Source organism: Aulonocara sp. 'chitande type north' Nkhata Bay, linkage group LG4 (assembly GCF_057382095.1).
Source record: "Aulonocara sp. 'chitande type north' Nkhata Bay isolate Kocher_YH1m ecotype deep benthic linkage group LG4, A_spYH_male_GT1.1, whole genome shotgun sequence".
Lineage (NCBI taxonomy): Eukaryota > Metazoa > Chordata > Actinopteri > Cichliformes > Cichlidae > Aulonocara > Aulonocara sp. 'chitande type north' Nkhata Bay.
In genome coordinates, this window is record NC_141347.1 from 4,664,971 (window position 1) to 4,687,896 (window position 22,926).

The 22,926-nt window shown below is 42.0% G+C and overlaps 2 protein-coding genes and 1 long non-coding RNA gene across 8 annotated transcripts; 2 read left to right on the plus strand and 1 right to left on the minus strand.

The window, feature by feature from the left end:
• Window positions 1-3,242: 3,242 nt before the first annotated feature.
• Window positions 3,243-7,576, minus strand: LOC147331793 (uncharacterized). The gene is made up of 2 exons (XR_015128724.1): window positions 7,130-7,576; window positions 3,243-5,134 (listed from the first exon to the last, which is right to left on the minus strand). It is a non-coding gene; the product is annotated as an uncharacterized LOC147331793 (long non-coding RNA).
• A 3,718-nt stretch (window positions 7,577-11,294) lies between these two features.
• On the plus strand, window positions 11,295-14,252 carry LOC147331794 (uncharacterized). Of its 2 annotated transcripts, none has more exons than XM_086288066.1 (3): window positions 11,295-11,419; window positions 12,421-12,498; window positions 13,189-14,252. In XM_086288066.1, exons 2-3 carry the CDS (start codon window positions 12,481-12,483, stop codon window positions 13,828-13,830), a joined length of 660 nt encoding a protein of 219 aa, XP_086144192.1. In that variant the 5' UTR covers window positions 11,295-11,419; window positions 12,421-12,480; the 3' UTR covers window positions 13,831-14,252. The 2 variants fall into 2 exon arrangements, with proteins under 2 accessions (XP_086144192.1, XP_086144191.1); XM_086288065.1 differs by having other exon boundaries at window positions 11,393-11,511.
• Window positions 14,253-16,107: 1,855 nt separating this feature from the next.
• Window positions 16,108-20,421, plus strand: LOC147331795 (deoxyribonuclease-1). Of its 5 annotated transcripts, none has more exons than XM_086288048.1 (9): window positions 16,108-16,225; window positions 16,496-16,635; window positions 17,851-17,939; window positions 18,015-18,116; window positions 18,925-19,040; window positions 19,225-19,337; window positions 19,423-19,577; window positions 19,653-19,746; window positions 20,228-20,421. In XM_086288048.1, the coding sequence occupies exons 2-9, from the start codon at window positions 16,510-16,512 to the stop codon at window positions 20,276-20,278; spliced, it is 846 nt and encodes a 281-aa protein (XP_086144174.1). In that variant the 5' UTR covers window positions 16,108-16,225; window positions 16,496-16,509; the 3' UTR covers window positions 20,279-20,421. The 5 variants fall into 5 exon arrangements, with proteins under 5 accessions (XP_086144174.1, XP_086144176.1, XP_086144173.1 ...); XM_086288050.1 differs by having other exon boundaries at window positions 16,113-16,225; window positions 18,036-18,116; XM_086288047.1 differs by lacking the exon at window positions 16,108-16,225 and adding an exon at window positions 17,316-17,454 and having other exon boundaries at window positions 16,532-16,635.
• Window positions 20,422-22,926: the final 2,505 nt, after the last annotated feature.

A 22,926-nucleotide genomic window follows, 5' to 3' on the forward strand; every position in this document is an offset into this window, starting at 1 on the left:
AGCTCATTGAGGAAGGAGACATCAGAGCAGAGGAGGAGCCAGACATTTGAAACACCCGGGGCTTAGCCCTAAAGGGTAGTATGCATGTGGGATTTTTTTTTTTTTGAGGGGGGGGGGGGGGGGGGGGGTGTAGAAATGACTGAAAGATTAATAGGCTCTGTTTTGAGTTTTGTTCAAAAAAGAATGACTTCATATAGGGAAATATATATATCACACATGCAGGACACCTTAAACTAGTTTTTTAATTAAGCAGCAAGGCGGAACAAACTCGGGGCTGTATCAAGACACAGGGACTAAACCCCAATTCAACCAGACCCAGAACTGATCCAGAATTAAAACAGGACTACAACAGTTCAAAATCAGGACTACTGAGGACTTAACCAAGACATAACCACAATCAGAACTAGATGATAGTAGCACTAAAAATCATCATAGACCTGCACTACACTTATTTATTTAATTCTACCAAAGTACAATATTTAAATTGAGAAAAGTTTATATAATTATTTAGCCTTGTTGTGCAAACAAGCCTGCATAACTTAATAAATATAGAATTTGAAAAATAGCAAACCTAAAAAGAAACACTAGGTACGAGATACATGAGTACCTATGATACAGTGATACTTTTAGTAAGCAACCATTTGACTAACATGTGTCTCACCTGCTCTTGTTCATCTCTGTTCTGTCCTCATTCTCCATCTCAATCTCTGCTCCTCTCTCTCCCTCTTTGTGCTGACAATCATCAAATATACAGTTGAAACCAGATATTTACAAACTCTTCAGATCAAAACACAAACACTTTTTAATTGTAACATCAAATCAGACTAAATGTTTATTTTTTTAGATTGATAAATATAAAAACATATTTGTTAACTTTAAGAGTAAAGAGAGAAACTATCTGTATTTCTTAATTGCAAATGGCACCAAATTGTATTCAAACTGAGCCACACTTATGGAGCTCCACGATTCTTTTCCTGGTGTTTTGGTTGACATCTCTTGATGTTCCCATGTCACAGAAACAGCCTCTGTGTTTTGCCTTATATGCATCCACAGCTGTGCCACCAGTTTACTCACATGGACTCTACGAACCTATCAGAAGCTTCTTCAGCTCAGAATGGAATCCTCTGGAGTTTCTTATTAATTAACAATAAACTTAGTGTACATGTACTCCTAAATTTAATGAAAGTGATAAAAAATAGACAGCTCTGTCTCTCTTTATTCTGACATTTAACTAATTCAAAATATATTTCAATATTTATCTAAAACAAAAGTTTACTCTAAATTGATGTTGTACAGTAAAAATGTTTTATGTTTTCTCCCTAAAGTGTAAATATCTGGTTACAAATGTGAATATCCTGCTGTGTACTGAAATCCCTCTTGTTTTGCATAGAAATATACTGAACAACATACAAAGCATAATATATAAAATAACATTTACCTGAGTTTTTTCTTTGAAAGAACCCTCTAATGTCCATTCTTATATTTCAGTACATAACTGAAACCGATTTAGTCGGGGAGGGTAAGAACTGAAAATATGAAATAAACACACGTAAGCTAAGATTCTCTAAAAAATAGCATTTGTTCGGCTTTTCATTTCGCCATTTGTTGATTCACTTGAAGAGCAAGTAAAATAATATTGGTCAAGTGATCAGTTTCATATCAATCTTTCGTGATGCACCGTCACATTTACATTATTTGTACGGTACGAATGATTTGCTTTGGTACCTGGTCGAACTTAAGCTCTCCTTAGTATGGCTGGCTCCGTCTCTCCAACAGCGCACTCACGGGCAGCAGCTGCCCCGCCCCCTCGCTCAGTCGCTTAGTGCCTGAGCTCGGATCATACCAATATCAGGGGGGATTCACGCACAGTCGTAAATTCCCACAGTGTGCACTATGTGCTTCGAATATTGTGTGTACTTTTTGTTTTATACAGTTGTCAGCCAGGCATCTAACTATGAAAAAATTACACTCCAAAATACCCCGGGCTTCTGACAAAACAACCCGGGCTTAAGCCCCGTAAGCCACCCCCACGCTCCGCCCCTGCATCAGAGGATGCGGGGGAGGGTTTGGTGGTCCTGTAGTCTGTGATGGTCTGGAGTCCTTGCCACATGCGTCGGGGGTTGGAGTTGGAGAAGTGTTCTTCTACCTTCTTTTTGTAATGGTGTTTGGCTTTTTTGATGCCCTTCTTTAGATTAGCCCTGGCTGTGCTGTAGGCGTGTGCATCTCCTAGACCTAAAGGCGGTGTTGCGGGCCTTCAGGAAGAGACGAAGATCCCGGTTCATCCAAGGCTTCTGGTTGGGGTACATGGTGATCCGTTTCTGGGTGTAAAGTAAAGTGTGCATGTTAGTCCCCGTAGGGATATAGTTCCTCTGCATTGAAGGAAACTGTTTCCAGGGCCTACTCCGTGGATCGGCTTCCTCCGAGGCGTGGACGTCTATCAGCAGAGAATGTACCTTCACCTATCAGCAGAGAATGTCCCTTAGTCTGTAACACAGTCAAATATATTCTCAAGTAATGTTCAAGCATGCCATTCAGCGTGTTAGTACGAGCAGCTCGGGAGCAGCTTGGGAGAACAAGAAAACAGAGACTGCTTTAGATTGTCTTCCCAAAGTGACTCAACTTTATTCACAAGTACAACAGTTTATATAGAGGGTAAAATTCATGAGACAGCAGATTTATCAGTTTAAACCAGTACAGACCAAGATAAGGCAGCGTCTTCCTGCCCATGGGTGAAGAAGCATCCTTTGTGTAGTGTATCAGTTCAGCTACAATTGTGATTATCTCAGCGACATATTTTCAAGGCACAAAACGAAGAGTTCTTTCATTAGTGAAATCTGAAACAAACCATTTGGCCTTCAACAGGCGTCTAAAAGATTAAGAAACTAATGTAGCTGAGGGAGTGATCTCTGTGGTATTTCAACCTTGTACCAGCCTGTGATTCTCACACATCAATTCTTGGGTCAAAGAGAAAAATAACTAAAACAAAGGGGCCTTATTGAATGACAGAGTTTTCCTGCATAATGTCACTATAAAACAATATCCAGTAAATGCTCCCATGGTACTAAAATACCTAACAGTTCCCCTCTTTTATTATTTTTTAAAAATAATAACTCAAATAGAAAGGAAAAATCACAAATGTAATAACATAATATAAAGAGCAAATCATAAAATGTAATAGTTCACAACCTAATGTTCAATATACACATCAGGAACATCATTGGTAACATCTGGCACATCCTCAGGATCAATTTGTGCTAATTGCAAATACATTGAAGTAGCTGTACTAGTAGCTATATGGGTTATCATTGAAAATGTGGCTTGCAGAAATGTGAACAGGGTTGCACTTTACAATACGAAATAGTAAATAAAAATCCTAAGGTTAATGCAGTAGATATGATTAATAACCTAAATATATAAAAAAGACAGTTCTTTAGTCGTCTCCTGGCCTGGTCCCAGGTTCGAGAGACACCGTATAAGCGTCGTGTGATGACAATGGGCATTTCATTTTCTCCATTATCAGGATGAAACGAGTCTATCTTTATCAGGTTAGACATTGTGTGGTACTCTAGGCTTTCTGTTCCTGCTGGATGTTCGAGTACCTTGTTGTTGTTCAGGCGGGGGATCAAAGGGCTTTCTGAGTCTTGGCTCTTTCAGGCGTTGTGTGTTAATCAGTGATTGTGTGTGTGTAGGTGTATTGGATCCGGGCGCTGGCTCGCCTGAGTCGTCATCTATAGGTGTATTGAATCCGGGCGCTGGCTCGCCGGAGACGTCATCTACTTGATCCGACGCCTTAGGTGGTTTGGTGGGGCTGGTCTTAACCCTGCTGGCATGAATCCACTGAGGTTGTCCGTCTGTTAGGATGCTGGTTCTCGTCACTGCAAGTACAGTCTGGGGGCTGGAACACGCGGCCTCCCCGAGTGCCCTTGGTTTTAGCGACTTTACCAATACCGCATCTCCTGGTTTCCACGGATGGGTTGGATCTATGGAAGGGAGAGGCTGAGAGAGACAAACTTTCTGATAGTTATTATTCAGTGTTTCTACCAGGTTATGAACATAGTCAGACAATGCAGTGTCTATGTCCCCTTCCAATAGCGGTGCCCCTCTGGAGGCTGACCATGGTGTTGGAAACGGTCTTCCCATGATTATTTCAAATGGAGATAATTTGGTTGCTGCGGATGGAGTCATTCTAATCTCGCAGAGGATTTGAGGAAGTAGTTTGATCCAGGTCATTCCTGTTTCTATCATTGCTTTAGTCAGGCGATTTTTTATGGTCCTATTCATTCTTTCTACAACTCCTGAACTCTGAGGATGGTATGGCACATGATATTTCCAGTCTATTGCTAGAGTTTTAGCACACTTTTGAATTACTTCTGATGTGAATGAAGGTCCTCTATCACTGTTAATTTGGTGAGGTATTCCGAATCTGGGTATTATTTCATTGCACAACTTTTGACAGACTACTTCTGCAGTTTCTTTTGATGTTGGATAAGCTTCTACCCATTTACTAAATTGGTCCACTATTACCAGTAAGTACTTGATGCTTCCTTGTGCTGGCATGTGTGTAAAATCAATTTGTAATGTATGAAATGGGAAATCTGGTTGTGGTAAATGCTGATGTTTTGCTTTTGGTTTTCCTACATTAGTTCGTGCACATGTTAGACAGGTTGCTAATATGCGTTTTACTGCGTGTGATGTTTTCTCGATTACAAATCTTGATTTTATTGCTCCTATTACCCCTCTTTGTCCGACATGACTCACACCGTGAAAATGGCGGACAAGGATTGGCAGTAGTGAAGATGGGAGGGCAATCAAACCCTCAAGGTTTTTGTATAAGCCGTCTCTGTTATCTAAGGTACAATCATTACTTTCCCAGTAAGTGTAATCTAAGGCAGAGGCTTGCTCTTGTATGAATTTTAGGTCAACATTTGTTTCTAAATAGTCTGGGAGCGTGACAAGTGGCAGCTGTAAAGGCAAAGATAATACTTCCCTTCTGGGTGGTTGCTGTGAGGCAGCAGCTGCTTTCGCGGTTACGTCTGCAAGAGCATTTCCCACTGCTTCGTCTGTGTTAGCCGTGCTGTGCCCCTTCGTTTTAACAACTGCAATTGCCGATGGCAGCTGTATAGCCTGCAAAAGTCTTTGAACAAGATCAGAATTAGCGATCGATTTTCCATCAGCAGATCTAAATCCTCTTTGTCTCCACAATGTGCCAAAGTCATGCACCACACCGAATGCATAACGGCTATCAGTGTAAATTGTTACCCGCTTATCCACATGTAACTCACAGGCGCGTATTAAAGCCATGAGCTCTGCTTTTTGTGCTGAGTGAAATGGTAATGAGTGAGCCTCTAGTATGATGTCAGGCAATGTCACCACCGAATAGCCACAAAGAAATAAGTTGTCATTTGGTTTTGAACAGGACCCGTCCACATAAACAATGACTGAGTCTGGGATTGGTGTCTGCTCTAAGTCTGGGCGTGGTGCTGTGGATTCCTGTATACGTGTCATACAATCATGATCGTCAGGGTCGTCTGAACCATCCTGTCGGTCAGAGGAACACAGCATACGAATGAGTAAGTGTGCTGGCGAATTGGGTGTGCTGCTTGCTTTTATAGTGAGATTTGCTGTTGAAGTCAGTGTAGCTTCATAACCTGAGCGACGTTGTGCGGTCATGTGTTGTGTAGTTATGTTTGCTAGAATGGTCGTGACCTGGTGATTGGTGTGTAGAATAGTGTCATGTGAGAGTGTGAGCTTCTCGCAGTCCCTTATCATGATAGAGCAAGCTGCTACTGCTCTCAGGCAGGCCGGCATCCCCTGAACTACTGCTGGCAGCACCTTTGAGTAGAAGGCTACTGGACGGTAGCCACAGCCATGCTCTTGGGCCAATACACCTGCACAGGTTGTGCCGTTCTCTGTGACGTACAGGTGGAACGGTAAGTGGTAGTCAGGCAGACCCAAACAAGGGGCGGAGGTCAGCGCTCCCTGTAATGCATTGAAAGAGGCAGTCATTTCTGTGGACCACAGTATTCGAGGAGGCTTGTCTTTTTTGCAGCATTCACGCAGAATGTGGTCATGAAAAGAACAGTCTGGTATCCACTGTCTGCAATAGTTCACCATGCCTAGGAAGGACAGCATTTCTTTCTGTGTAGTGGGCTTAGGGACAGAGGTCACAGCTTTGACCCTGTCTGTAGTCATAGAACGTTGTCCGTGAGACAGTGTAAATCCCAAATATTGAACAGAAGTCTGACAGTACTGCATTTTCTTTGCTGATGCTTTGTGGCCAGTCTGTTGGAGGTGCTGGAGTAGCATGTGTGTGGCAGTTTGACATAGTTTTTCACTTTCAGCACAGAGGAGGAGATCATCTACATACTGGATCAGAGTACAGCCCTCTGGAGGAGTGAAGCCGTCCAGGGTAGCACGTACTACCATTGAGAAAGCCGCAGGGCTGTCTACCATGCCTGGGGTAAGCGAGTCCATGTGTACTGCTTATCTCTATGTGTAAAAGCAAATAACGGCTGTGTGTCTTCATGCACAGGTACTGAGAAAAAGGCGGAGCACAAATCCACCATAGTAAAATGTGTAGCTGTTGCTGGAATACCTGTCAGTATGCTGGGAACATCTGGGACAATAGGTGGCAGAGGCATAATGACTGCATTAACTTGCCTTAAGTCTTGTGTGAAACGCCATACGCCAGGTTTGTTAGGCTTTGGCACAGGATTGACAGGAGTGTTATATGGAGATACTGTGGGCTTTATTACTCCAGCTGTCAATAAATCTCCTATGATGATGTCTAAGGCTGCGGCTTTTTCAGTGGAAATGGGATATTGCTTGACATATACCGGCTTGTTGTTTTTCAGCTGAGCATGATAAGGTGTACAGTCAATAAATCCTACATCATTCTCACCTCTTGACCATAATGTCATGTTTTGATATTCAGCTGGCAATGTGACAGCAGAGATAGTACAGTGTATGGGGTAGGTTAGATCTATGTGTTGACATGGTGCAGTGATGTCATAGCCTATGTCTGAGTTATGTGACAAAACCACTGTTTGGCCTTCACTGGTGTGAGCAGTTATCATGTTGTTGAACAGTGTGAGAGAAACAAATATGTGGCTTCCAGGCATGGGGCTACCTGGTAACGGTGTTTGCACATGTTTTTGACACAGAGTGTGACGTGGGATACCAGTCAGATGGATATTGAGTTCATTCTCCGCTGAGGCGTCCAGCTGACACAGAGGATGTTCCTTCTCCATGGTGTCGGTGCATAGGGCAGAGAAAACATAGCTGTTATCAGTATCTGCAAACATTTCACCCTTTGTGTTAAATGAAATACACAAGTTCATTTTTGCCATTAAATCTCTGCCTAATAGATTCACAGGCGAGTTTGGAATAATTATGAATGGATGATATGTAATTTCATCTGGTTTTGGGCCCCAGCGTGTTTTTAGAGAATGAGTTTTGGGGCATTGCACTAGAGTTCCGTTTATTCCCATGGTGTTGATGCACACAGAGGAAACAGGCCCACTATAGAATTTTCCAGACAGTGAACTTTTAGTGGCTCCACTGTCAACTAAAAAGGAATAAGTCTTGTCACCTATCTCTATATCTAACATGGGCAAGCTTTCTGTGTTACGGGACAATTGCAAATGCAGCATCGTGTGTAGTGCTTCACACTGTCCCTCATCATCACCTGGGCCTCCCTATGGTTGGTCCAGTCTTTCGTTATCATATGGGTGGGGATTAAAATGTGGATTATAAGGTTGCTGCCTAAGTGCAAAGGGGCCATTATTTTGATGTGATTCCTGTCTGCGTTGCCAGTTACCTTGTCTGTAAGAGCTCTGCTGACGCCTAGTGGCAGGAGCTGGTCCTGTGTTTTGTGGTTGAGACCTATGTGCTGCTGATTTGCATTCCCTCCTCCAGTGTCCTATTTTTCCACAATAAAAACATACGTCTCCACTCCTATCTCTCCTTCTGAAATCTCCCTGCTGCGCTTGTTGAGGGGACGGGGCCCCTGCATACATCATTTTTTCACTTTCCTCTGAGCCTTCAACATCAAAATTCAACATCATCTTAACACTTTTAGCCTTCGTGCTGTTGGGGAAAAGATCTGCACCAGCTTTTGTTTTGACAAGTGTGATAAAGTTCTTTATTTTCATGTCATAGAGATTATCAGTGGCAGTCAGCTTCAATAGTTGTGAACATTCTGGATGAATATTGTTTAAGAATGTTGTTATGAAAATCTGATCATTTCCTCCTTCAGGCATGCATGCCTCATTAGTCCAGCAGTGTGTGAAACGTTTCATAAACACTAGAATGGATTCATCTGGCTTTTGCTTACACATGGTTACTGCATTTAAATCAATTTTATCTCTAGACATTGTGAGCAGAAATCTCTTTAGATTTTGAAAAAAGGCTGTGATTTTGTCATCATTTATCCACAAAAACGAGGTGGTGTTGGCTGCTTGGTCATTTTTAGGGTCTAGTTCCTCTACTTCTTCAATAAGCTGAGATTCAGTCACACCTGGGATTCGTTGACATAATATATATCTATAGTCAGGCCCACCCAAGTGGTGGTATCTGGTACTTCTCTGTAATGCAGAAACAAAGGCTGTAGGATTTTGTAGAGGATCGGGAAGTTCTTTAATGGTTGCTGCTAACTCTGAAATTTTAGGGGGTTGAATGCAACACATGTCCCCTATTATCATGAACGGGAGGGAGGTGCTGACGTCATTAAATTGTGATCCCTGCTTTTCTTTATAACGGGTGTTTTTGTGGGGGCCCTCTTGAGTTTTTTCCTCTTTTTTCTGCTTTAAGTAGTTCCTTATTAAATTTCTGGTGTTAGTTATTGTTTTTGGCACAGTCAAACCATTCGCTACTCTAGTGTGGCGCTGAACATGATTATCTATGACAGAAACGGCTTCCTGCAGTTCGGCTTCCGTACGTTCAGTTAAAGGATCTTTCATGATTTCCTCACACTCTGCCATTAACTGTTTTGTTTGCTTTTTATGTTCCTGTAACTCTCTTTCTCGTTCAGTGTATTCTCGTTCCTGTCTTTGATCTAGGTTAAACCAGTCATCTTCTTCTGATTTAGGTGTCATTTCAGTGCCTTCCTCACTCTTTTGGGATTCTGCTGTTAAATCAGGATATACGCGCTGATGACGTGCAGCCGCCGCAGCAGCTATTAATTCTGTTTTTTCATCATAAGGCGGCGGAGCCGTAGGTTGAACGGATGGGCATATAAGGCTAGTTTTTTCTGCAGTGGATTTACTAGAGCCTACACTGGCTTGATTTAAAGCATTTACGTCTGGCTCGGGTCCTTTTTTCCATAGCGGTAGCATGCGATTGGTCACATCACGACATTCTATCATATATTTTTTACAGGACTTTTTAATCAGCCTACTTTTCTTATCACAAATAGTATTTAACATTTCTACTGACCTGTTTTCTGGCGATAATCGTTCGGGATAGGGCTCCGGAAATACATTAGGATGCATTAAAGTTATAGTTCTTAAGTTCGAGACGAAATCAGTCACGTAAGCACTTCCGCATGTTCTGGATACGTAATCATGGAAGTCTTCATTGATTCGCGAGCGTGGATTAAACGTAACCGGAAGTGGGAGTCGTACTGAGCCGCTATTTGTGATTTTATATTTTATTTTTTTCGGTTTTACAGTTAATTTTGATTTTTTATCGGACCCGTCTAAGGTCTTTGAATTATTCTGACCCATGGTCAGTGATTTCCAGAGGGGTTTAGACGCTTGAAGGATTTAAGTTAGTTTTTATTTTTGCTGTGGCACACCTGAGGTTACTTGATTTTTTGCTAGCAATTTTATGTTTTTAGTGAGCAACTTCTCACTTTTTAACGAGCAACTTCTCGTTTTATGACCCCAGGCAACTTCCTGTGTCCTTTCTGCTGGTGAGCAACTTCTTAGTTTATGACAGCAGGCAACTTCCTGTGTCCTTTCTGCTTTTATTTTACAAAACAACAGGCAACTTCCTGTGTTTCTATGTGGGCCACTAAAGAAGGCTCCTCAGTGTATCCCACTTGTTACTATGTGGGCCACTGAAGAAGGCCTCGTCAGCGTATCCCGTTTCTATGTGGATCACTGAGAAAGGCATAACACAGTCTCATAAAATAAAAGACACGTGCCTACCTTCGTCAGGATCCCACTTCTGACACCAAAATTGAAGGAAACTGTTTCCAGGGCCTACTCCGTGGATCGGCTTCCTCCGAGGCGTGGACGTCTATCAGCAGAGAATGTACCTTCACCTATCAGCAGAGAATGTCCCTTAGTCTGTAACACAGTCAAATATATTCTCAAGTAATGTTCAAGCATGCCATTCAGCGTGTTAGTACGAGCTCGGGAGCAGCTTGGGAGAACAAGAAAACAGAGACTGCTTTAGATTGTCTTCCCAAATTGACTCAACTTTATTCACAAGTACAACAGTTTATATAGAGGGTAAAATTCATGAGACAGCAGATTTATCAGTTTAAACCAGTACAGACCAAGATAAGGCAGCGTCTTCCTGCCCTTGGGTGAAGAAGCATCCTTTGTGTAGTTTATTAGTTCAGCTACAATTGTGATTATCTCAGCGACATATTTTCAAGGCACAAAACGAAGAGTTCTTTCATTAGTGAAATCTGAAACAAACCATTTGGCCTTCAACAGGCGTCTAAAAGATTAAGAAACTAATGTAGCTGAGGGAGTGATCTCTGTGGTATTTCAACCTTGTACCAGCCTGTGATTCTCACACATCAATTCTTGGGTCAAAGAGAAAAATAACTAAAACAAAGGGGCCTTATTGAATGACAGAGTTTTCCTGCATAATGTCACTATAAAACAATATCCAGTAAATGCTCCCATGGTACTAAAATACCTAACATGCATTTAACCCATTCACCCAGTGAAGCAGTGGGCAGCCACCAATGCAGCGCCCGGGGAGCAGTGTGTAGGGACGGTACCTTGCTCAGGGGTACCTCAGGGTAGCCGTTCAGTGGAGTCGAACCACCGACCTTCCGATCATGGTGCCACCACTCTACCTACTGAGCTATCCCTGCCCACTGTCAGGTGGTGACACTGTCTGTGGTTTTGGAGATGTAATCCAGTACAGATGAGGCGTACTGGTCCAGGTCTGTGTGGGTGAACATATTCCAGTCTGTTGGTGTGGTTGAAGTTCACCTTTATGTGCTGAAGGTGAAAACACTGAGCAAAGGGAGGAGTGTATGATCTGTAGATACTATGGAAGCTGAAGATTGTACCTGACACCCGTTTGCTGCTGCCACCTTCTGGCCTTCAGGTGCTCTGGACGTGCTGTTTTTTGTCCTACAGCTTTAAGAGGCTCTGTCTCGGCTCTTAGTTGTTGGCACACCTGTTCACCATAAGTCATCACAGCACAGCTCATGGGCTGGGCTCCTCCAAAGGTAACCACCAAGCTGATGTTGGTTGGAGTTGTTTTATATGTTTAGATTAGTTTGTTGTCTCCTGCATGCTGTCATCTGCTGCTCTCCCTCAGGTATGTTCCCAGCTCAGGTGTGTTTGTGAGGGAGTGTTAGGGACCCGCAGAGACACTGGAGACAATAACTTGTACGAGCACAACTAAACTCATGGCTGCTGATCATTTAAGGTTTACCTTCAAAGTAGGAACTGCTGTCCTCCCTTAAACTGTGTGTACAGTGACTGGAGAACAATCCTCAGTGCTGGCCTACACCTGGGACACTGCAAACCAGGGTGCTTTGCTAGAAAGCAAGTTCAGCACATGCAGGATGTGTTTCTGATATCGCGGTTTCGCAATCTAGCTTTGAGCACATTCATGGTTCCTTTCATCCTCGGCACCAGTTGCTGCTTGTTGGGAACATGACCTCCAACTATCTGTCCACTAACTCTTGGGAAGAGCCCATCAGGATGCTTGGTGAAAAACCTCATTTTAAAAACAGCCCTGCACACTGTTCCTTCACCGTGACCAAAGAGTTCCATGATTCCAGATGCTGACAAGTAATGTCGCTCGATTGTAACAGATCAAGTAGTGTAATTGTGTTTGTGTGCAGTTCTTTATTTATATATTTGTATTGTCCGGGCATACGAGCACAGCTAAACCTACAGCCGCTGATCATTTAACCTTTAGCTTGGCTTCCCAGTTAAAGTGTTTACAGAGAGGGAATGATTGAATCAGGGTGTCATTTCTCATCTGCACGTGTATGTTGTCCATGCTACCTCAGAGATATTTCAAAGGAAAGGTTAGACCTGTCTCCTTGAGGGATTATTTAAAGCTTCAAGTCCTCTGATCCTCCGTCTTGCCATCAGCTCAGTTTAATCTAGACCAGGCTAAAAGTTTATTATCTTAGGACGGTCTAAGTCATCTGGATGTAAAGTGACTTTAATGTGCATTTCGGCTCCGGAGCCTAATAAAGCTCTTTCCTGGCAGGTGTTGGTGGGTCGAGCAGTCTGACGGAGGAACGTAGTCGGCCATCTTGGAAAGAAGAAAATGTTTTCTTCACACACGGTGAGAAAAACATCGTTTTTATAAATCATGAGTCCGAACATTTTACAGACTTTTATACGTGAAATTGTTCGTAGTTTATAAACACATCTGGAAGTGCCGTGCAAACCAAGGCCGAGCTGCTTTTAGGAAACGTGAAAAGTCTATCAGTACAACTTTCATGAATGATCATCATTTATTGTCATTATATCATTATGATTATTGTTAACTACCACCCTTTAGTAATTATTTACAGTTTTCCAGAACATGAGAAACTAAATGCATGTTAAGAAAAGAAAATAGTAAATGGAAAGACGAAGGCTTCAACCTCTTAGACCTTTCCTTATTTCCACTTTGTAAATGAGGACTGTGTGCAAGAGGTGCAAGTGCACGGGTGAAGTCGCACTGTCCCCTCTGCATTTGATTGTCCCTCGTTGGGTCGGGCGTAAAGACTGAGCAGGGCAATCAGCTGGTAGAACCGATGTCCACAAGATGCAATCAGCGATGCACTTGTTTAAATGTATTTTATGCAATAATACAGTCTTTCTTTTCCAAAACGCATCCAAACAATTTACAACACAACAGGTTACTATTATGGGCATCATCCAACAAACAGGTTTCTTATCGAAGCAGAGAGGCCGGCACGACAAAACAAGATTTAACTCAAACACTTATTAAGCTTCTGACTCCCTGCCTGTGTCTTTGTTGCTGTAGGAACAAGACGACAAAGAGAGCCCAACACCTCAGTGCTCTCAGTTGGCTGAAGATGCTCACTCAAGTGCAAACTTACTTGAGCACTACAGGTGTGATCAGTGTAACAAGAAGTTTCATGCCCCGTCTCACCTCAGAAGACACCAGCGCATCCACAGTGGGGAAAAGCCCTTCAGTTGTGACCAGTGTGGAAAGACTTTTACTTGGAAAGGCAACTTAAAAACACATCACCTCAGCCACAGCGGCGTCAAACCACACATGTGCCACCAGTGTGGAAAGACATTTAGTTTGATGAGCAACTTGAGAACTCATCAGCGCCTGCACAGAGGAGTCAAACCATACGCATGTAGCCAGTGTGAGAAGGCTTTTACTCAGATGAGCTACTTAAAAATCCATGAGATGGTCCACAGCGGAGAAAAACCCCACACATGTGAGGAGTGCGGAAAGGCTTTTAATTATAAGAGCAACTTAAAGAGACACAAACTGGTCCACAGTGGAGTTAAAGCACACAAGTGTGACCAGTGTGGGAGGGCTTTTGCTTTGAAGTCGAGCTTGGCGACACACAAGCTGGTGCCGCATGTGACCTTTCTGGGAAAGCCTCCAGCCAGCGACCCCAGAAACACGCCAACAGACGCTGATACGTGATCGGTGCAGCAGTTCAGTTTACACAAACTCGAGCTTAAGTCAACCCTACACTTACTGACCATGGACACGCACCAGTGCGACCAGTGTGACAAAGCCTAGAACCAGTTTAGAGGTAATTCAGTCAGTTTTTTTAAACAAGCTAATGTGTATATAAAAGATTTGTTACTGGTAATACAGCAAAACTTTATTGTAGTTTTTAAAGTTCAAGTTAAACCATGTGAAATAAGTTGGATAATACACGGTGTTACATATGGGACACAAACGCAGCGTTTTGGGACAACATGGTTTCTGTTGGGTTTACACAAACTGTAAAGATGTTATTACGATGTTATTACGATGTTATTACGATGTTATTACGATGTTATTACGATGTTATTACGATGTTATTACGATGTTATTACGATCATATTACGATCAATGTTAGCTCTACATGGGTGTTAGATTTCAAAATAAAATCCTTTTAAACGATCGTCTCGTTTCATTTATCACCAGCAGAACAGTCTCCAACAGTGTCCAACTTTATGGCTCATAATGGGCAAAGACGCGGCTACAACTTTGATGCTAATCTGAAGTGAATAAAACTATAATAGGACATGAAATGCATTTAGATCTGTACATATGCTGTAATGATCACATGATGTGGCGCCATCCTTTCTGAAATTAAACCGACAACAGATTTGTTGTCTGGGGCATTTAACACAAACTGATTTGAATAAAACGACATCATGAATGCAAAAAACGATGCAGCTGCATTCATATTCATATTTCCTCCTCGGTTCCAACTATTAATACAGAAATGCAAATGCATCATTCTTTTCTTGAAATTTAAACACAGGTTTATAAACGGTCTCAGCAGTTCTTAAGTACATTTAGTAAAACAGGTAAACACTTACTAAAACACAGTCATTGTGTCCTTACATGCTGTCGTTTTAGCAGACTCTCAAACCAGTTTCAGTCCAGTAGTGTCCGTATCACTGCCGCCCAAAATCAGTATCACGAGCTCAGTGTGTCACATGGCCTTGCTTGACCAGATGGTGCTATTCAAAATGTTGCCAGAGGGGATGAGCATCACTCTCATGCCAACAGTTATGGCAAAGATTTTATTCTGCACGTTTGATCTGAGACACAACTGGTTATCCATCAAAGTTCAACACTTTAAAGTCCACAACTTTCCACACTCTGATAAGCACATCCCAGCGGTGACCGCCCCGCCGGTTCCCAGACTGCAGCCTTGGCGTTCGCTCTGGGGCTTATTTTTAGCTACACACATGGCACTTTTCCATTTTATCATTCTTTATTAAACATCTTACAAAGAAGTATTTAACTTTAATTAGTTTTACCAGAGTGTGCATGTTTATGGATGTTAGAGAAAAATATAATATAAAATAAAATATAAATATAAGGTGCAGATACTGCACATCTGCACCCCCCAACAGGTCACATGTGCATATAACCAAAAGTCAAATACAGAAAATGATCCTGCTACTTTGGCCCTAGTGCAACTCTCTGTTGGTCTTTGGTTTAAACTGCAAGAGTGGCTACAAATCTGTGGTTAAGCTGCACTTCCTGCTGTTTCTCCCTCTGTACTCGTTGCTCTTTAGGTCAGTATGTGGTAGTTCTCCATGTCCCAGTGGAGATTTCCTCTCGTGCAAGCTTTCCTCACGCGCACACTGAGCCCTCATCCTTTCTACACAAAATTCGTTTGTCTACTTCATAAACAAGACTAATAGTCAGCAAACATCTTGGCTTCACTTGGATTCTCAAGTTTAAAATACATGGAAAGTTTGGGAAACTATGGTTTACCCTGACGGGAGCATGAATGTGGACAGCAGCGGTGGCACCGAAATTTATTCAGTATTTGCTGAGGCATCAGATTCTCGACAGCTGGCAGTAAAGAAAGAGTCAGGAGGCTGGGTGTAGTGACACCGGTATATGTCTAAGCACCGACCTGGCAGATCTGATTACAATGTTAAAAACATAGAGCTTAACCCTCATCAGTAACATGACAACTGTAACATGCTGTAAGTATGAGCACTTTTATGAAACTTCACTAAAGTGTATTATTGTGTTGTCAAGCTTGAATGCATTGTAAGTGAATGGGTTCTGTTTGTTCAGCTACAACTGGGAAGAAAAACTTTCTGACCAATAAGGTGGAGACGGTGGCATACTTGTGTTGTATCAGCCTATCGGAAGGTTTTTGAAGGTCTGATTTCAAGATATAACACTGGGACAGATGATAGTTTAACAAGGCTGTAGCAATATTACTGTTGTTATTGCTAATGACTGTTACGTGTCTCTGCTGGAGCAGACCTAGAGTAGATATTATGTTTTGTCTGTCCCTGCTCTCATGAACAAGGCATCTTTCAAACTGCTTGAAGGAATTTCTTCAGTTTCCGTAAGGATTTTGCCAAAGTTTAAGGTCATCCCAACACTGCGACACTCATTCTGAGTTCATTTGTGAAGTGTGACAGAACTTCACACAAATGCCAAACAGGACAACAGCAAGTTAAAACAATGCTGAAGTGTTTTTATTGTATGACGAGCAGAAAAGAATTTGAGGTTGCAACGTTATCCTTGTTGCACTGCAATCTTGGGATGTGAGAACCTGAAAGCCTGAAATCTGTACCCCATCCACAACACACCTTTTCTCTGTACTCCTCCCCAGCACCCTGCAGTCACATGCGCCTGCAGGTAGATAAAAACCTCAAAAGAGACACTGGTCGCCATTCTGCTCAGAAGCTTTTCAGGAGCTTTCAGAAGATTCACGAGTTCAGGCGTCTCCACCGTGCAGACATACAGGAGCAGGTATGGACCTCTCACTCGCTACAAAAACATCTGAGCTGTATTCGGTGCAATACTGTGAGCCAGTTTCTTGTTTAGAGTGGATGTTTCAGGCTACAGCAGCATTACAGTAACTTTTGTGCATTTTTCCTGCAGTAATTGTGCGTTTACAAACACATTTCAGCAGCACATGCAAACCATCACAGTATAAATGCAGCTCTCTGTTTCCATATTTGGCAACCTTTGGTCTTCCACAACAGCTCCAGGACGGTGTAACCAGGGCAACAGAGTAATATATTGTCCTAAAAGGATAATATTTTACCAAGCCTTGCAACATGCTGCAAATAGCGACGCGCTAAATAGCATGTTAGATAAACTGCCAAAAATACATCCAGAGGAGCAGGTGTTTGGTCTCTCACTCTCATGTCATGAGCTCTCAGCAGATGGTGGAACATGAGCCGCTTTGTTTTGGACTAAACTCCATGTTAAACTGGACTTTATGACAGAGAAATATGGAGTGAAAGGAAAGGCCTTACTTCAGCCTGCAAATCGGTTTTTAATGCACAGGACCTGAAAATTATTAACCTGATAACCTGGGAAGTCATTAGCTTACATACGTGTAAAATAAATATGAAATCATTTGTAAGCGTCAGTGTTTCATGTGATTTCTAAGTCATTTTTAACATGTGACCTGTTTGGTGTAGGATGCATTTGGTGGGCACTTTGGGGCTTTTTTTGACCTTGCTGCATCTCTCTAACTCGCTGCTGCTGGGAGCCTTTAACATCAAATCCTTCGGAGACACCAAAGCCTCCAACACCACTCTGATGAACATCATTACCAAGGTCTGGGACTTTTCCCTCTTTGGTAGATATGACAGTTTGTACAAAATGTTTACATCCACCCATTTGTAATGCAATTTGGGTCAGAGTGCTTTCAAAACCAATCCAGAAGTGTTATCTTGTGTGTGCGTTTTGAAATAGTTTGAACTGAATTTTGAGAAATGCTTTGGATGATTTGGCCTGTTGCAGAAGTAAACCTGAATATTCCCAGAATATTCCCACCTCTATGCTTAAGGAATGATCAATGAAATAACTGGATGTGCAACAGCTGTAGCGTTGCCTTTACAATCTAAAGCTTAACACATGAATTTTTTCGTGCAAGGTAAAATATAAACAAACGTGATGTTGCAAGATGGACAATCAGCTGATTCATTTTCATTTTTTATTTGTGTTTTGCAGATTGTCCAACGCTATGACGTCATTCTGATCCAAGAGGTCAGAGACAGTGATCTCTCAGCAACCCAAAAACTCATGGAGTACGTCAACAAGTGAGTCCACACACCGAACATGGAACATTCAGAGTAACACTGAGCATGAAATGCAAACGTATGGAAACATAAAAGTGTGTGTTTGTTTCCCCCCAGAGATTCTCCTCAGTACAAATACATCGTCAGCGAGCCTCTCGGTGCGAGCACCTATAAAGAGCGATATCTCTTCCTTTACAGGTGCACCACGATGAAAAAAATAAGTCTCTACTCTACACACAGTGAAATGATATTTATTCAGTTCAATTTTATTTACACAGCGCCAAATCACAACAAGAGTCGCCTCAAGGCGCTTTATACTGTCAGGTAGACCCTACAATAACACATACAGAGAAAAACCCAACAATCAAATGACCCCTATGAGCAGCACTTTGGCAACAGTGGGAAGGAAAAACTCCCTTTTGACAGGAAGAAACCTCCGGCAGAGTCAGGCTCAGGGAGGGGCGGCTGTTTGCAACAACACATGGTTCGTTGCAGTGATGCCGTGTAAAAAGCATTTTTAGTTCTTGCTCTAAATATGTATTTTGTAGAAAGGGAAAAAGTCTTTTTCATGGCAGAATGTGAATAGTTTGATTGTTTTCTTTGTTTCTTAAAGCCAAACAATTTAACAAAAATAAAAATGACTTGTTCACGTTGCCCGGGGTTAAAGTCAGGATTGGTGTTGGATCATCATCATCACTTAGACCTCAGAGGGTTAAAGAACCTCCCATAAGTTTCTCAAATAACCATTCAAAACAACTTGATTAAAAATTTATATTTCCAGCATGTTTGTAGTGTTTGAGGCATGTTTGAAGTAATTTAACGGCAAATCCTCCGTCTTTGTTCTGGCATAAACATACATCTTATACACACTCAGAATTCAGAAGAAGTGATTTAAAAAAAGGGGAAAAGCAGAACTACAATAAATTTGTCCCGAGAAGCAACTGGACATGTTTAAAAATGAAGTACACACTGGCAGCAAATGAAAAGGTGGTGATTTTCTCCACAGGGAGGCGCTGGTATCGGTGGCAAAAAGCTACACCTATGACGACGGCCCGGAGGAAACTGGACAAGACGCCTTTAGCAGGGAGCCGTTTGTCGTAATGTTCTCCTCCAAACACACTGGTAGGTGCTGTGGCTCGAGTTATACAGCTGTTTCTGCATCACACTGATAATGATGTGGATCCTCATTCAAACATTTGTGCGTGGTAGTTCCTGGGACATGTTAGTCACTAGTCCTTTATCATTCTCATGCGGTGTAAGCGCCTCCGTCACTGTCAACACTCCTTCGTTCCCTTCTCTTCTGTAGCTGTGAGAGACTTTACTCTGATCCCTCAGCACACCTCCCCAGAATCAGCTGTTCGGGAGCTAAATGCTCTCTATGACGTGGTGGCAGATGTCCGCGCTCGCTGGAACAATGATGTATTTACAGCCTACAAGTAAAAATCATTTATTTGGTGGAAAAACACACATTCGGTAAATGCGACTCACACTACTCTCCCTGCAGGACATCGTGCTGCTGGGTGACTTCAACGCAGGCTGTAGTTATGTGTCCGGGTCTGACTGGCAGCAGATCCGCATCTTCACTGACAAGACTTTCCATTGGCTGATCACTGATGCGGCCGACACTACCGTGTCGCAAACTGTCTGCCCTTACGACAGGTAGACAGATTGTGGCAGGTCGTTCTGATGTGTGCACGCAAACTCTAAACTCTAATCATCTTTCTGTGTTTGCAGGATTGTGGTCACTGCGGACATGATGAGAGGAGTGGTGAAAGATAGTGCGAAGGTGTATAACTACATGACGGACCTGAATCTCAAACAAGATCTGGTAACAGATGAATTTCAATCCTTATCTCTGTAAGAATTCATTTGAACTAAAAAGCACAACCTGCCTCATTCCCCGCTGACACTAATGGAAACGTCAATATAAAAAGTTAACATAATGTTGTATTCACTGCAACTGAGACCATAGACTCATCAGCAAAATGTTTACTGAGCTCCAATCAGAAGAGAGGCATTCTACACAAAGGGCAAAGCAGTCGCCCCATCAGAAATCATGCAGTTTTAAAGCACTTTTGCTTTTTTAATATCAGCTTTGAGCTACAGAAAATCGAGCAACTTTGTAAAGCAGTGGCTGTAGTAACGACCACAGAGATGCAAACAAAATCATAATGCAGTGTATACTGTAGTGATGGCATTACCATGCAGGCACGTTGAGTTTTTCAGCACTGGAAAGAAACCTGTGGAAACTGAAGCCGTCTGCAGCACAAACTGTGAGCCACTAAAAGAACGGTTTCTCTGTCTCTCAGGCGTTGGCTGTCAGCGACCACTTCCCCGTGGAGGTGAAGCTGAGCGGTTAGGCTCACGTTGCTTGAACCGTGACTTCCACAAGCTTTCCACACATCGTGCTCAATCTGCAGCCAGCACAATGATCATTCAGTTGGGGACTACTGTCAGCCACAGCTTCATGAAATGCAAATGCACAATAAAGCCACTAAAAGAATTTCACTGAAAACGTGTGTGTTGTAAAGAATTCGGCTTCTTGTTGCAGTGGAGCACATTTGTCTGGAACATTTACTGAGACCCTTTGTTGATTTGGAAACCTTTAATAACGCGTTTGTATTTTATTTCACTTCCTTTGTCTGCTTAAATGTCTTCAGAGTTTAAAGTTTTTTAATTAATTTCCCAAAACAGCTCAAACACACAGCAAAACACTAACCTGCAAAACTGAGCCAAAAATGTTGAAAAAAAGCGGTAGAGTAATACAATCAGTCATCTCAGTTACTCTTGTAAAGCTGAAATGTGTTCACCACATATGTTAACCTGTGATTTTTAAACACTGAAATGGAAAATCAGGTTGTCTGCATACAAAAAGCTAAAGACGCCTGGGAAATAGAGACACTAGAGTTTCTAATAGCGTCCAAGAGAAGTGTGCTTGGAGAGACGATAGCTGACTGCAGCCTCAAGATGGCAGTGATGTAGAAGCACATCACTTATGCTTTGGTATAACTGACTAGACAAGCACTGCTTGTCCTGGCTGAACAGTTGAGTTGGGGTTGCTGTAGTTCAGTTCTACTAATTGGAAGGTTTGCAGTTCAATACCAAGCTGCTGCAAAATACTTAGCCTCCCCCCCGAGGATGTAATATTAAAGTGAATACACGTGCTGATTTCATCTCTTTACATGAAAGAACATTTACTTTTCCAGGAGTCACATTAGTGACTTGTAGCTTTAGGCTTAGTAGACGACTCACACATTGACAAATCCAAACACATTTGAGGGTAATACTCTTAAATGTGTAAATGTAGTGCTCAAAGAAAACAGGGAGCACCACAGCAGAGGTCATTCATGTCTGTCACACACAGGACGTGACAGTGAAAAGTGTGGAGACACTGCACACCTGAAGTTTAGCCGATTGTGTTGCGCTGACACTCAGGTCCTTTTGAAGTGTCGTATATTGATTCAATTGTCCAAAACACAAACATACAAAGAATGAAAAATGCTCCTTGTTATAAGAATGCAAGATTCATTTTGATTTGGTTGTCCGCTGAATTTTTAACTCCTGGCTGACCCTTAAAAATGCATCCCTTTAGAGCCCTGGGGACCAAAAATGGTCCCGCCCCAAAAGTGCAATAAAAAGATTATATATTCATATTTTTTTCCACTTTAAATTGGTCAGTCTTTTAAAACTACTTCTCCCTGAAATATTCATATAAAGTTTTAATTCGATTTTCGTTGTTTTAACCCTTTAAATCCCAGTTTTATTACATGAACGTCCTGTTTTTTTAGCCCCAAAAAACTAAATATTTTCCAAAAAAACCATTTGAAGTAATATTTGTTTGTTATTATAATTAGGCCTTTAGATGGACCAAAGATTGGCACCAACATTCATTTTGATCGCCTTTTATTTTTTTTGCAGGAGCGCATTTCATAAAATGCACACACTATCGGTCCTAATCGACCACGCCCAAAAAAGAGCTATAAAAAATTTATATATTAATATTTTATTCCACTTTAAATTAGCCAATCTTTTAGACCTACTTCTCCTTGAAATATTCATGTCAAGTTTTAATTACATTTCGCGGATTTTAACCCTTTATATCCCGGTTTCGTCACATGAGCGCACTGCTTTTTTTGCCCCAAAAAACATAAAACTTGAATATTTTCCAAAAAAAACATTTGAGGTAATATTCAATTGTTATTATAATTAGGCCTTTAGATGGACTAAAGATTGGCACCAACATTCATTTCGATCGCCTTTTATTATTTTTTTCAGGACCAGAAAATGGTCTCCAGGTGGCAAATGCTCCTCCTCTAGGCCGAAATAAGTGCATCTTCCCGGGGTAAGTCGCGACGATGACCGGGGCACGATCACCGGGGACTCCTTTTTCCAGCACATACGTCCGGTACCACGTGACAACAAATACGTCATTTCCTGTTGACTAAAAAAAAAAAGCACCCTCTCACGGTCCTAGGGACCGAAAATGGTCCCGCCCGATCAGCGGGCGAAGCCGCTGCTGCACGCCGGAAATGAGGCTTAATTTCCCGCAGGTCTGTCCAAGCAGCCCGCTGTTTTCCAGCAGGGATCAAATGTGGAGCAAGGGCGCCACCCGGTGGACAGATAAAAAAATTACAACTCTAAGGCTCATAGACCAAAACGAAACGGAAACATAAGTAATCACCAAGACATTAACAGTAATAATTCTGCAGTGAAAAATAGCGTTTATAATGGAAGTCAATGGGTCAAAAATGGTCCCTAGGGCTCTAAGAGGATGTGTATTGTTAGCTTAGCCACTGAAGCTAATTTAAGGAAGTCAGACTTGAATTTTGAAATGAAATTATGCCAAACTTTTTTTTAGAGAATTTGGCTATATTCCATTCAACACAGTGCAAATGGCTTGTAACTGAAAAACTAAAATGTACAAAAATGGTCCCAGGGCCTCTTAACATTCTCCACTGTCATTTGAATGTAGAGACGTCTGAGTTACAGAGATAATGAATGAGAACCA